This window comes from Otolemur garnettii, unplaced genomic scaffold (genome assembly GCF_000181295.1).
Source record: "Otolemur garnettii isolate 467f Iridium unplaced genomic scaffold, OtoGar3 scaffold00037, whole genome shotgun sequence".
In the NCBI taxonomy this organism is placed as follows: domain Eukaryota; kingdom Metazoa; phylum Chordata; class Mammalia; order Primates; family Galagidae; genus Otolemur; species Otolemur garnettii.
The window spans coordinates 639,565-652,958 of NW_003852432.1; the positions used below are offsets into that span (position 1 = coordinate 639,565).

A 13,394-nucleotide genomic window follows, 5' to 3' on the forward strand; every position below is an offset into this window, starting at 1 on the left:
CTGGATCCTTTTTTGAACTCAGCTCACTCGTACCCACCTTGCCCACACAGAACCTGGACTCTGATTCCTTTTGTTCATGTCTCAGAATAATTTCTCATTTTTGGTCCTTAACCTCTCAGGATGCAGTCTGGGTCTCAGTCATTCCTTCTTCTTTCTCTAGTGAAAGTATTCCTTTCCTCAAGAAGAGCTGTGCTGGGGCCAAGTGGGGGTGGCTCACTCCTGTAATCCTAGCACTTTGGGAGGCCCAGACAGATGGTTTGCTTGAGCTCAAGAGTTTAGAGACCAGCTTGAATAAGAGTGAGACGCCTGTCTCTACTAAAAATAGAAAAAAGCTAGCTGGGTTTTGTGGCAGGTGCCTGTAGTCCCAGATACTCATGACACTGAAGAAAGAAGATTGCTCAAGCCCAAGAGTTGGAGGTTTCTGTGAGTGACAACATGGCGCTCAACCCAGGGCAACAGCATGAGAATCTGCCTCAGAAAAAGAGCTGTGGTGGGTGTGGTGGCTTGCCTGTGGTCCCAGCTACCTGCAAGGCTGAGGGGGGAGGATTGCTTGAGCCTAGGAATGTAAGGTCAGCTGAGGTAACAAAGTGACCCTTCATCTCTCAAAAACCAAAACAAAACAAAAAAAAGTTTCTGGTCAGGAAGACTGCACCTGGGTACACTGGCCCAGCCGAGAAATAGGCCAGATATTTATTCCAAGTCTGACATTTGTGTGCATCTGAGTCCTGTGTTCCTGTCCTTTCCTCTGCCAGGAACTCCATTTCCCAGGATATTCCAGATTCCAGGCAGGACCGTGTCTCATTCATCCCTGTGTCCCTGCGTGCAGCAAGGTTGCTGGCGTACACAAAACAGGCTCACAGTGATCACTCTCAACTGTAAAACTCAAACATCTTACCCAATAACATCCTCAGAACCCTGAGCTTTCCTTTCACAGAATGAGGTTTCCAGAAGCTTCTTTACCTTCTGTTACAGATTTTTTTTTTTTTTTTGAGACAGAGCCTCAAGCTGTCACCCTGGGTAGAGTGCTGTGGCATCACAGATCACAGCAACCTCCAACTCCTGGGCTCAAGCAAGTCTTCTGACTCAGCCTCCCAAGTAGCTGGGACCACAGGCGCCCACCACAACATCCGGCTATTTTTTGGTTGCAGCCGTCATTGGGCCAGGCTGGATTCGAACCCGCCACCTTAGGCGTATGTGGCTAGTGCCTTAGCCACTTGAGCCACAGGCGCCGAGCCCTGTTATAGATTTTAAAAATATGCTAACATTGACTTTTTAGTTTGGGCCTTAGAAGGAGATGGTGCTATGACAAAATAACAATATATTAAAACATGCTGGGCACTGTAAAAAAAATTTTATGTGAATTATTCCACTTAACTCTTTATGCTGGATACCTCTGTGCAAATCCTGTCAGCCACACCTTATTCCAGTTACTTGGGGTTTGCAAGCAGCTCCGCACAGATGCATCCTGACAGCATCTCCTTAGGCCCTGGCTGAAAATCTCTCCCTTCTCTCACTGGAATCTTTCTGGTACCAGCACCCTCGGGAACCCTTGCAGGCCCTCACTAATACATAACTGGGAGCAGCTAATGCCCTGTTGGGCCACCCCTGACCCCTGAGGCACCTACCAATGCTAATGGATAAGTGTTTCTACCTTCCGTCCCACTTTCACAGGGCTCAGACAGCTCCTTAGGACTGGATGCTCAGACCTGTCAGCAGTGGCCAGTTCCTCCCTGTTTCAGTCTTCCTATTCCTCATTCCTGCTCCCTGGGACCATGTTCCAAAATAAGCTCTATTTTCAGGGAACCCAGGCCAAGATAATCCTTAAGAAGAACGATGATGGAGGTATTCTTATTAGCCTCATTTCACAGGGGGAGGGCCTGAGATTTAGAAAGGTTCAGTAACTTGCCAGGATCATATGGCAGGTAAGCAGCAGAACCAGGGAAATGTAGGGGATGCTTCTCTCAGTGGGTGGGAAGAGAAATTTGCCCAGGAATTATGGTAGGATTTCTGGCAGTGTTGAGCGTTCACTGAGGTTTGTGGCCATGAATCTGTAGTGAAACCAGTCAGTCAAGTGGTGAGATGTTGCCCCACAATACTCAGGGTCTCCAACAGAGGCATGAAGAAGGCAGGCGGAGGGCTGGGTGTGGGGCTGGGCAGAGCAAGGATGTACGGAGCAGTAAGCTACTGAGAGTCGGGGTGAGTGGGGATGACGGGGAGGCTTGGGTTCCTCTGGATGGTGACATTTCCAGGAGGTGGTATGGGGATGCAAGTCCTGCCCAGCTCTTAGTCTTTGACTGTAGGAAGGAGTAATCCCAAAGGATGCTGGAGCATGAGCTCCCTCTCTTAAGTCTGAGAAGAGAATGGGCCTGGTTAGATGGGCAGAGGTCAGCGTGGACACGACAAAACAGGCCCCAGGGTGCTAAGGACCTGGCATTGAAGTTGGGCTACCTGGCTTATTCCCAATGCGACTTGGAGCTTGTACTAAAACCTTATGCCTTGTTAATTTGAAATTTAAATTCAACAGGACATCCTGCATCTTTATTTGACAAATCTGACATCCTCACCTCCCTGACTATCAGCATTTATACCATCAGCTCAGCCACGGCCTCCTCTTCCCCCCAGCCCTCTCCATATCTGGCTTCTTTGTCCTCCTAGTTTCCCAACTCCACCTCCACTGTTTCATGGGATTCTCCAGTCACCAGCTCCTGCCCATTCTTTAGAAACCTCCCTTTCCACGACTCTCTGCCATCCCTGGCTCCATGCCTAGATAACGCCGTGGCAGCCCCCTAACTGGTCTCTCTGCATCTAGCCCATACCAGATGAATATATTTTTTTTTTGGAGACAAGGTATCACTATGTTGCCCTCAGTACAGTGCTGTGACAACACAGCTCACAGCAACCTCTAACTTTTGGGCTTAAGTGATTCTCTTGCCTCAGCCTGTCAAGCAGCTGGGACTACAAGAGCCCACCACAACGTTTGGTTGGTTTTTTTGTTGTAATTGTCATTGTTTGGCAGGCCCGGACTGGGTTAAAACCTGCCAGCTCTGGTTTACTGCTGAGCTATGGGCGCAGAGCCCAGATGAATATTCTTAAAACAACTCTTCCACCATGCCACACTCTGGCTCTTCAGCCTTCACCGGCTCCCTGGTGCCTACAGAACAAAGTCTACACAGCAAAGCTTGTAGCAGCCTGTTCCTACAGCCTTCCCAGACTGATTTCCTTAAGTACACCTCTGCCCACCCTGTCCTTGTGCCCAGAGGGCCTTCCAGTACTCCCTCTCCTTCAGGTGCTGCAATCCTAGTTTCCTTGAAGATCAGCTCAAATGACCTGCTGTCTGTGGAGCCCACCCTGACTGCCTAGCCTGGATGGGCATCCCCTGCCCTCCTGTCCCCTCTTCTGGGAAAGCACATAATGTACTGCCTTCTATGCCTCCTCTTCATATGGCCATAAGATCTGAAAACTTGGGTTAGATTAGCTGTAAATGTATCTTCTCCATTAGATTAGAAACTCCAACCCTGGAGGGCAGGGCCTCCAGCAATGAACTTCACCCCAGGCTGGGGCATGTCAGAGGAATAAGAGGATGACTTGGCTGTGGATAAGTGGGCTACCCTTGGTCCCAGGGCAGAATAGAGATGACTTCCATCTCTTCCAAGTGCTACAGCTTTCAAAAGGTACATGTAGAAAGGGGAGTTCTAGTTGTGAAATGACAATTTTGCCGTTTCAAATTGCCAAAGAGGCAAGACTCTGTGGGTATCATGCCGTCTGATGTCTGCTCAGAGGCCCTGGATCTGACCCAATCCTCCACAGTAGTATAGCCTGGTCAGTGCCAACACCCCGGGGTTGTCCTTGTGGACAGGGCCGGCAGTGCTGAAGTCCCAGAGCAGTTCCTGTAGAGTGCAGCTGGGCCCCTGTGCTGCCCTGGCCAATGCTCCCAGGCTCAGCCACCTGGGCACACTGTGAGCAAGTAAATCCTGTCACCATGTGCTACTCTCTTTATGCCACCAGGCTTGCACACCCAAGGTCAGTAGGAGTGGTGCTTGGCTACTGCTAAGCCCCCTTCTTGGCCTCCACTGTGACCTGCGCCCCCAGGCCACCTGCCAGCTGTGAACAGCGGACAGGGGTAGGCAGGGTCTCTACCCAACAATGGGAGCCTACCGCGGGGAGTGCTCTGCTGGCCTGGCAGCCTCCAAGGCATTTCCTATGCCCCAACAGTTTGGGAGGCTAGGAACCTTCTCCCATCTCCTCTTATAGGAGCCAGTGGAACCCCAAGATCAGAGCTGAACCGTTGCGTGGGTGGTAGCCCTGGGGCTTCTCTCCATCTGCCTTGCCTTCACCAAGGATGGGCACCTGGCAGAAGTCTGGGTTGGGCCAGCCAGGGTCAAGGCCCCATCCCTTGCCTTTCTTTGCACCACCCCCTCTGCTGCACCCCCCCATTCTTTTGGGTGCATGATTAAGATTCAAAGTGTTCATCCCCATTCTTTTGGGAGCATGATTAAGATTCAAAGTGTTCATCCTCTCAGGATCTCAAAGCCAATGGCCAGAATTAGCGAGAAGTTGTCAGCCAGGGAGGCGTCTCTGCAGAACCCTAGAAGCAGCTCTCTTAGCAGTGCAGGATCAGGGGCACAATACTACTTGGGCTAGTTTCTTTAGGTCCTGTTCTCAAACTTAAGAATGAAACAACGAAGAGTCAGAAGTGGAGGAAAAGTGAGACTAGTGTGGCTACGATGTGGGGGAGGAGACAGTGAGGAGCTGAGCAGCTGTTGTCTCTAGGACCCCCCAGAAGGGCAAGAGCAGTGCCTGGAGAGGGGAGGGCAGGGGACTTTCCTGGTCATGCTGCCACCTTGGGTCAGCAGGTCGGGGTGGGAGTGGGTGGGGGGAGAAAGAGGGGGGTGCCACAAGTGGAGGAGTGAGCCAGAGGCAGACCCTGAGCTCCAAGGACTGGTCTGTGGGAGGGGCTGCGAGGGCCAGCCCAGAACAGGGATCAGTGACCAGGATCAGAAAGGACAAAGGCAGGGCTGATAGAGGAAGCTGGCTGTCCTCAGGAGGCAGAGTCCAGCCCTCCCCTTGGCTGAAGGACCTGGGCACTGGGTCACGGGGGTTCCTGGCAAGAGTTAGGGAGTGCTGGAAAGCACCTCCCTAACCTAAAGGCCCTACTTTGGGGATTTTCCCCTGTACCCCTGGCCTTCCCCCACCCTGCCCCTGGGAGGAAGGCCAGAAGCTTCTTGCTGTCACACCTGCTGCCCCAGAACCTCAGCCTATCTGGACTCAGAGGGAGCAGGGCACAGGGTGTGATCAGCTCCCCTCAGGGGGCAAATTTAGGATCACCTGGTGCGGGGAACCCCTTGCCCTCTCCCTGAGCTGGTGTGGGGCATGTGGGGGGATGACATGAACCAGAGGAACCTGGAGGTGCTCAGCCCCTACTACTAGGACTGCTGTAGGGCTTCCTCCCCCAGCAGTGCCCCAGGGTCACAGGGTTGTGGCTCCTCAGGTGACTGTCTCCTGGGACCTCAGCAGGGCCCTGGGTAAGCTGTGGAGTTGCATCAGCCCATCAACAAGGCTTTGAGCATTTCCTCCTCTACTCTAGAACTGGGCTCTCCCCATCACTTCCCTGGAGCCCTCACTCTGGTTCTCCACATTGTCCCACCTACTCTAGGAAGCCCTCCCAGGCCAGTCCCCCCCCCCCCATGCACCTTCCCACCTGGGAGCACCCGAGGCCCACACAGCCCTTTCAGGCACTGGCCCCCCCCCATCAGCCTGCTTTACACAGGGTTGGTCCTTCCTTCCTCAGCCAGGGCAGGAGGCATTATCTCTCACCATGAGTGTAGGAACCCAGCATAGCCCATGAACACAGGGGTATCAGATCAGCTCCTGGCTCCTTCTAGGGTTCTGCAGAGATGGCTCCCTGGCTGACATCTTCCCACTAATTCTGGCCATTGGCTTTGAGATCCTGGGAGGATGAACGCTTTGAGTGCTGGCAGGCAGGGCCCAGGCTGGGGATGGGGCATGGGAGCCTTTGGGCTGGGCTTACTATGAGAGCCCAGCATGGCTGGGCTTACTACTTTGCCCCACAAAGACCACTGTAGACTGGGCCCTCCCAGGAGGCTGAGCATCTCAGTGGCCTTTGCAGGAGGCAGGGCTCATAGTGAACCATCCAGTGTCCTTTGTGATGCAGATGAATGGGGTACGCAGGGTGATAGATGCCAGGATACACCCGCCTTGGGAGTCGTGGAGGAGTGCTATATCTCCAAGCTGGACAGGGGTGAGCTGGCCCATCCTGCCATGCCAGGATCTTCTGGGAAGGGGAAGGGAAGGATGGAGGCTCACATGCCCTTGGGAGCTGTGGAGGAATGCTACGTCTCCGAGCTGGACAGTGGTGAGCTGGCCCTGCCTGCCCACCCCCTGCCATAGCAGGACCTTCTGAAAGGGGAGGGGAATGATGGAGGCTCACCCCCAGCCATCTTCCCACAGACAAGAATACTATCTGCTTCATCCCCCATGAGAACAGTGTCCACTCAATTGATGTCAAGTTCAGTGGTGCCCACACCCTTGGAAGCCCCTTCAAGATCTGTGTTGGGGAGCAGAGCCAGGCTGGGGACCAGGATTATGGCCCTGGGCTTGAAGGAGGCACTACTGGTGAGTACCCCTGGGGCTGGGGAGCAGGGGAGCCTTTGGGGATGCTCAGCCAGTAGTCCAGGAACTGCCTTGTGTTGGAGGCAGGGTGGTACTCCTACACTCGGAATCCTAGCAGAGACTGCCTAGGGATCTGGGGGCCAGGCCTCACTCTGGGCCACAAACCCTTGCCCTTGTTGCCTACAGTCTTGGTTCCTCTGGCCCCCAGGTGTGTCATCTGTCACCATTCGACCACCCCTTGAAGGTGCTGCTGGACTGTTGGGAGTATCCTGAGGGCCACGTGGTCACTTATACTCCCATGTCCAAGGCAGCTACCTCATTGCCATCGAGTACATTGGCCCCTAGCACATTGTGAACAGCCCCTTCAAGGCCAAGGACACAAGAGAGTGCCAGGTGGGAGGCAGTCTGCCCAGCCTACAGCCCACTGGATGTGTTCCTGGTGGCCACTCCCATCTGGGTCAGTGTCTGTTCCCAAACATCCTGGTCAAGTTGCCAGGAATAGAGGCAAGGCTGGCCTTCTGCAGCACCCATCCTCTGGAATTGTACATGACCATTTTAAAAGTCCAGTCTGGGCTGGATGCCATAGCTAATGCCTATATAATCCTAGCACTCTGGGAAGCTGAGGAAGGATGATCATTTGAGCTCAGGAGTTCAAGACCAGCCTGAGCAAGTGTGAAACCCCATCTCTCTACTAAAATTAGAAACAAATTAGCTGGGCATCGTGGCAGGCACCTGTAGTCCCAGCTACTCAGAAAGCCAAGGCAGGAGGATTGCTTGAGCCCAGGAGTTTGAGGTTGCTATTAGCTAGGCTGATGCCATGGCACTTTAGCCTGGGGCAATAGAGCAAGACTCTGTCTCAAAAAATATAAACAATCCAGTCCTTTCTCTTCAGTCTGGTCCCTTACTTGATTCAGCTCATTCTTCAGGGGCTCCCAAGCTTTAGCTACACTTCTCTCTCTCTGGGCCCCCCACAATTCTCACTTCCAAGAATAAATATTCATCAGAATATATGCTTAGCAAGCTCCCCTTCTTGACACTGAGGGAAGGATGAGTTGGATGTGTGTTTGTTCCTAAGCAAGACCCTTACCCTGTGAGTTAGCTGAGCTCCCAAAGCCTGCAAGGATGAGGGATGGAGCCTCAGGCCCTAAGACCTGGGGCCTAGCAGGGACTGGAGCTGGCAGCCAGGCCTGGCTGTGAATGGGCTGTGCTCCCAGGGTACAGTGAGTGCTCAGGTAGAGAGTCCAGCAGGGTGACAATGCCAGCTGAGAGCCCACTGCAGGGGAAGGGCAGGAAGCCCATCTGACCCCTGCTCATGGCCACCCCATTTGCCCCTCAGGCTGTCTGGAGGCCACAGCCTTCATGAAACATCCACAGTTTTGGTGGAGACTGTGACGAAGTCGTCTTCGAGCCGGGGCTCCAGCTACAGTTCCATCCCCAAGTTCTTCTCAGATGCCAGCAAGATGGTGACACGGGGCCCTGGACTGTCCCAGGCTTTTGTGGGCCAGAAGAACTCCTTCACTGTGGACTGCAGCAAAGCAGGCAGGCTGGAGGGGAGGGGAGGGCGCTGAACCAGGGTGGGCTCGTCTGTGGGGATGGGGTGGGTGGGAGTAAGAAGCCATCGGGGAGCAGGGTGTGGGCCAGCCCTATAGTGACTGAGTCCCTCTACCTCCCTGTCCAGGCACCAACATGATGATGGTGGGCGTGCACGGACCCAAGACCCCATGTGAGGAGTGTATGTGAAGCACATGGGGAACCGGGTGTACAACGTCACCTACACAGTCAAGGAGAAAGGGGACTACATCCTCATCGTCAAGTGGGGCGACAAAAGTGTCCCTGGAAGCCCCTTCAAAGTCAATGTGCCCTGAATCCCAGAAGTGCCTCCCCCATCCTCGGCCCCCACCTCTGGCCAAACTCACACACATGCACAGACACACAAATGTGCTATACCCAGGTGCACAATCAGACACTACACACAGCAGCCTTGAGAATGAAGTGAATGGCACAGCCTCTCCTCTCCAATGTGCCCTCAGGGTTTGGAGGGGCTTGTCTGTCTCAGGGCAGTGTCCCTTCCCTCTGTGACAGGAGGGCAGACTGGGGAAGGCTCTGGGCCAGAGACTGCCACAAGGGGCTAGACAAGGTGCTGTGGGGTCAGGGAACTGTGTCCTACCAGTGTGACTTGGAGCTGTTTGCCCCAATTCTCTCAGATTCTTTTCTGTGAAATGGGGATACCGGCACCCCTATTAGGGTGAAGATTAGAAATTAAATAAGAGAAGTCAGAAGCTCCAGGCTCCGTGCCAAGTGCTGTCCTGGTATTAATTCACTAACCTTCACAATCTGTGAGGTAGGTGCTATTAGACTTCAGTCACAACTAAGAAAAATCAGCCACAAAAGTGAAATGATTGCTTGAGGTCACAGAGGGATAAGCATCAGACCCAGGACCTGCCCCTGCTGGCGCCCCGCCAGAGCCTCTCCACCCAGCCTCCCAGAGGACCTGTCTTAGAACAGGCACCCAGCAAAGGAAACCAGTTTCCTTAAACCTGGTGGGAATAGCACCGCCACTTCCTCGTTCCTTTTCTGGCTGGCTGGCCCTGGCTTCCAGCTGTCTGTGACCCCAGCTCCAGGCCACCAGGGCTAGGGCTCAGTGCTGATGACAGGCTTCCCTCCCCCTAAGGCATACTGTTCTTCACTGGGCCTTAAGATACCTGGAGAGTGGGCTGGGGGCCCTTCAGTCCCTGCCTGGCTGTGGGGAGGGGTGCCTCCTGACTTCTGGTCTTTATGGCTAGAGGGAGAATGTCTTGGCAGGAATCACAGCCCCACCCTCAATGTCCCTCTTTGCCTGTGAGCTTGGGGCCCCATCCCTCTGCTTCCCAGCTGCACTGGGGAGTGTCCCAGTCTTACAGCCCACGTGGGCAGCTTTCCTCACTTCCGGCCCATCACTGCCCCCTACCCAGGCTCACCCACAGGCCAGGCCTGAGCTCAGGAGCTGGAAAATGGAGCCCGGCCCAGCTGGGAAAGGAGACCTTGGTTTTTGGGGTCAAGCCTGGAGCTGCTGGGGCAGGAGTAGGGGTGGAGAGAGAGGGGTGCACTGGGTGTTCTTGATGTTAGAGACCAGGAGTAGCATTTACTGTTATTTATTATTTACTGAGTACTTGTCATGTGCCTGTGTTCCCTCACTTCTTTGTCTACATAATCTCATTTAATCCTCACTGCAAGTTTATAAAGTAGCGTGGGATCCCAGTTTACAGACAGGTAAACCGAGGCACAGAGAAGTTAGTGATCTAAGGCCACATAGAATTGGCCAAGCAGGGATTTGAACCCAGTTCAGTCTTCTTCTCTTTTTCTTTTCTTTTCTTTTTTTTTTTTGAGACAGGAGCCTCCAGCTGTACCCCTGGGTAGAGTGCTGTGGCATCACAGCTCACAGCACCCTCCAACTCCTGGGCTCAAGCGAGTCTCCTGCCTCAGGCTCCCAAGTAGCTGGGACCCTAGGCGCCTGCCACAACGCCTGGCTATTTTTTTTTTTTTTTTTTTGGTTGCAGCCATCATTATTGTTTGGCGGGCCTGGGCTGGATTCGAACTTGCCACCTTGGGTGTACCTGGCTGGTGCCTTAGCCACTTAAGCCACAGGCGCCGAGCCTACTTCTCTTTTTCCAGGTGAGAGAGGAGTAAATACTGATCTGGGAATGCCAAGGTCACACAGTGACCCAAAGGGGCAGAGGAACAGGCTTTCCCAGGGCAGGAGAGTGGTGGACTTGGGTTTATTTTCAGGGTTTCCTCCTGGACCATATGCAGGAGCCAAGGGCCCACCCCCGCCCAGCTTCCTGCAAGGCTGCGGCTGTGCTCTGGGGTCAGGCTGGGCGCCCCAGGCGGTGGCCATGCCCGTGGGGGAGGGGGTGAGGAGAGGGGTTTGAGCCCTCCCCGAACAAAGACTGGGTGGGAGCGGCCTGTGGCTCCCCACCCCGCCTCCCCCAGCGTCTTATGAGCTGGGACGACAGGCAGTGAGGCGGAGCCAGCATGGCGGGGGCTAGGGCTGCCCTGCTGTCCCAGCTCCTGCTCTGGAGCCTGGCGCTGGCTGCAGGCGCGGGAGGTGAGTTGGGGCGCTGAGGGCTGGGGGCCCGCAGGCCGCATCCCCACCTCCTGCTGGCCTCACCCAGTCTGAGCGGCAGAGCGGGCCAGGGGCTACTTCTCGCCCGCCTTGGGTGTGCGCACCTCTCGAGTCCAGCTCGGTCCTCCCCGTCGGTGGAGGTGAAGCAGGCAGGGTGGAGGCGCTGGAGAGAAGGGGCCTCCTGTGATGCCTGCAGTCAGCAGTGTCGGGGGACGGGACGGGGAGAGGCTGCCCTGGCATCTGGGAGTCTGAAGTTAATTATTCGTCTTAAGAAAGAGAGGAAAAAAGGAGGCCTACTCTGAAAGCTGACTTTCAGTCTCAGTGCTGACCCTCCCCAAGAGTGACAGTCAGGAACTGAGGACTCAGTCTAGGGGCTGGGCAGAGGGAGTCTTGAGAGGGGAGCCAGAGCGCCTCCTTGGGAGCTACCGGTTTGTGCCAATCCTAGGAGCTCTCTCTGAGGATCTCCCCAGGCAATGACCTGGCCCTATCTTCACCTTGGGAACCCAGAGGCTCCCAGCCTCTCCCTGATACCCTTCTTGTGTCTGCTTAAGCAGGACTGGAGGAGTGGCCAGGGAGGTGGGAATCACAAAAAGTAGAGTGAGGCTAGCCTAGGTGTAGGGTTTCAGGTGCTGAGACTGCCCTCCCTGGTGGATGAGAAGGAGCTGGGCACAGGAGCAGTGCCAGGACAGTGCTGTCCCAGGGGATAGGATGCCTTGCACAAGGGATGGAGGTGGGGACAGGCACAGAGACTGCCACTGTTCCTGAGGGCTAAACCCGTGATGTGGGTGGGCAGCTGGGCAGGGTAAGAAGGTGGGCTAAGCTTGTGGACAGTGGCATGGGGACTTGCTCCTGGGAGCTTTGAGCTGTGTAATTTAGAAAGGTGGCAGAGATGGGGTGGTGCCTGTGGCTCAAGGGAGTAGGGTGCCAGCCCCATATGCCAGAGGTGGAGGGTTCAAACCCAGCCTTGGCCAAAAACTGGGGAAAAAAAAAAAAAAAAAAGAAAGAAAGGTGGGCAGAGAGAAAAGGGCAGATGGAAGGGGATGTCTTCAGCTTCCTGAATGGGGAGAGAAAGTGAAAGGGTGAGTGGATTAGGGGACAACTCTGGGGAGACCAGAGACTAATGAGATGTGGGAGGGGTACAATGGAGGGGGCAAGCCCTAGGTTTCTGGCTGAGCTAACTGGGCAGTGGGATGGCATTAACCATGCCCAGGAACTCAGGGCAAGGCAGGTTTGGAAGAGGGCAAATTTAGTTTTAGACTAGAATCCCCTACTCCCTTGGTGGCCACAGTGAAGGGAGGGCAGTGGGGAAAGGAGCCGGTGACTTTTAGCCACTCCTGGCTTGGCCTCACTAATGAGCGGCTGCTGTGGGAAAGATCCCTTGCTCCTCCTCCCCTTCCTCCAAGCCCTCCCTGCCCTGGCCACCTCATGTGGGGGGAGGAATCCTGTCTGCCTGTCCCCTCCTGCCTTTACTTTCCTGGCTGCAGAATGAGAAGATGAAAGTGGCCTTCCCCAACCCAGGCCTGAGTTCAGAGGCTCCCCTCCCCCTTCCCTGGACCTAGTGTCATGTAGAACCAGGTTCAGGTTGTCTTTACTTGGCTTGGTGTGCTCAAAGCTAGTGAGCGCATTGTCGGCACTTTCCCCAAAGCTTTCAGGAAATATAGCCAAGTCCAGCTTTCTAGAGCCCACCCCACCCAATATGGAGGTCACCAGGACCCTCTACCCAAGGGCTGGAAAACAATAGTCAGGCTTAGGAAATAGTTCTCTCCCTGAGCACATTCTCTAAAAGCAGGGCCCATTTTGACAGGTGTAGACAGGCAGTCAGAGAGTGGGAGCTACTCATGTGCTCCCTGAAAAGACTCTCAGCTTGGCCAGGGCACTTTAAAGCAGCTCTACCTTTACCTTGCATGTGTGTGTCACCTGCATGTCAGCCTGTACTGACTTCTGGGCCCTCCCAGCATGGCATATCAGCTCCCCTGGCCATCCCTGGCTAAGTCCCTGGTCCCAAAGCGGATGGATGATCCTGACATGACCTGCATGGCTGGAGACCCTCACGGAGTCAGGGCAGGCTGCAGCGAGGTCCTGGTCTGGTTGTTGTTCTGTTCCCCCAGCAGATCAGGGCTCTGGGGCTCATCCTGACAAGGAGGGAAAGTCAGTCTGGGCCACTTTTGTCTGCTCAGAGCTTCCTCCACCTCCCATGGCCCTGCCCCCAGCTTTCACTGCTACACCCCTACAGGTCATATCTCCTTCCCTGCATGGTGGGGAGTAGGTGGAGACAGTGGGGGCACAGGATGACCCTCCTCCCCTGCATGGTTCAGAAGACAGAACCATGGTACTTTGTCCTTAGGCCCACACAGGAATCTTGTGCCTTTTAGGTGGGGCTGCCCCCAGGGAGTTATCTCAGCCTGCTGACATCCATGCTTACCAGCAGCAGGCACCTGCCCTCTTCTCAGCCCCTGTTGGTGGCTCCCAGGAGCAGTGGCACTCCCTGCAAAAGTGGCTTGGGCGACTGGAGGCTGTAGTGATGGAGCTCAGAGAGCAGGTACCATGGAAGAAACTTCTGGCAGAGGGAGGATGGAGAGAAGAGGTTGGGTTTGGGGACCCAAAGGGCTCTAAAATAGGTTTTGTTTTAAATGCACATAGAGAGGGTCTTAACTGTACAGTT

General features: G+C 54.7%; 1 protein-coding gene and 1 pseudogene across 1 annotated transcript in view; both read left to right on the plus strand.

Moving 5' to 3' along the window:
* The first annotated feature begins 6,312 nt into the window (after nt 1-6,312).
* On the plus strand, nt 6,313-8,495 carry LOC100951867 (annotated as a pseudogene).
* Nucleotides 8,496-10,641: 2,146 nt separating this feature from the next.
* KCP (kielin/chordin-like protein) overlaps nt 10,642-13,394 on the plus strand; it is a 25,714-nt gene continuing 22,961 nt past the window's right edge. The window contains exons 1-2 of the mRNA XM_003789810.2: nt 10,642-10,714; nt 13,105-13,271. Of these exons, the coding sequence (XP_003789858.1) occupies nt 10,642-10,714; nt 13,105-13,271 (240 nt within the window). The remainder of the gene's footprint in view (nt 10,715-13,104; nt 13,272-13,394) is intronic.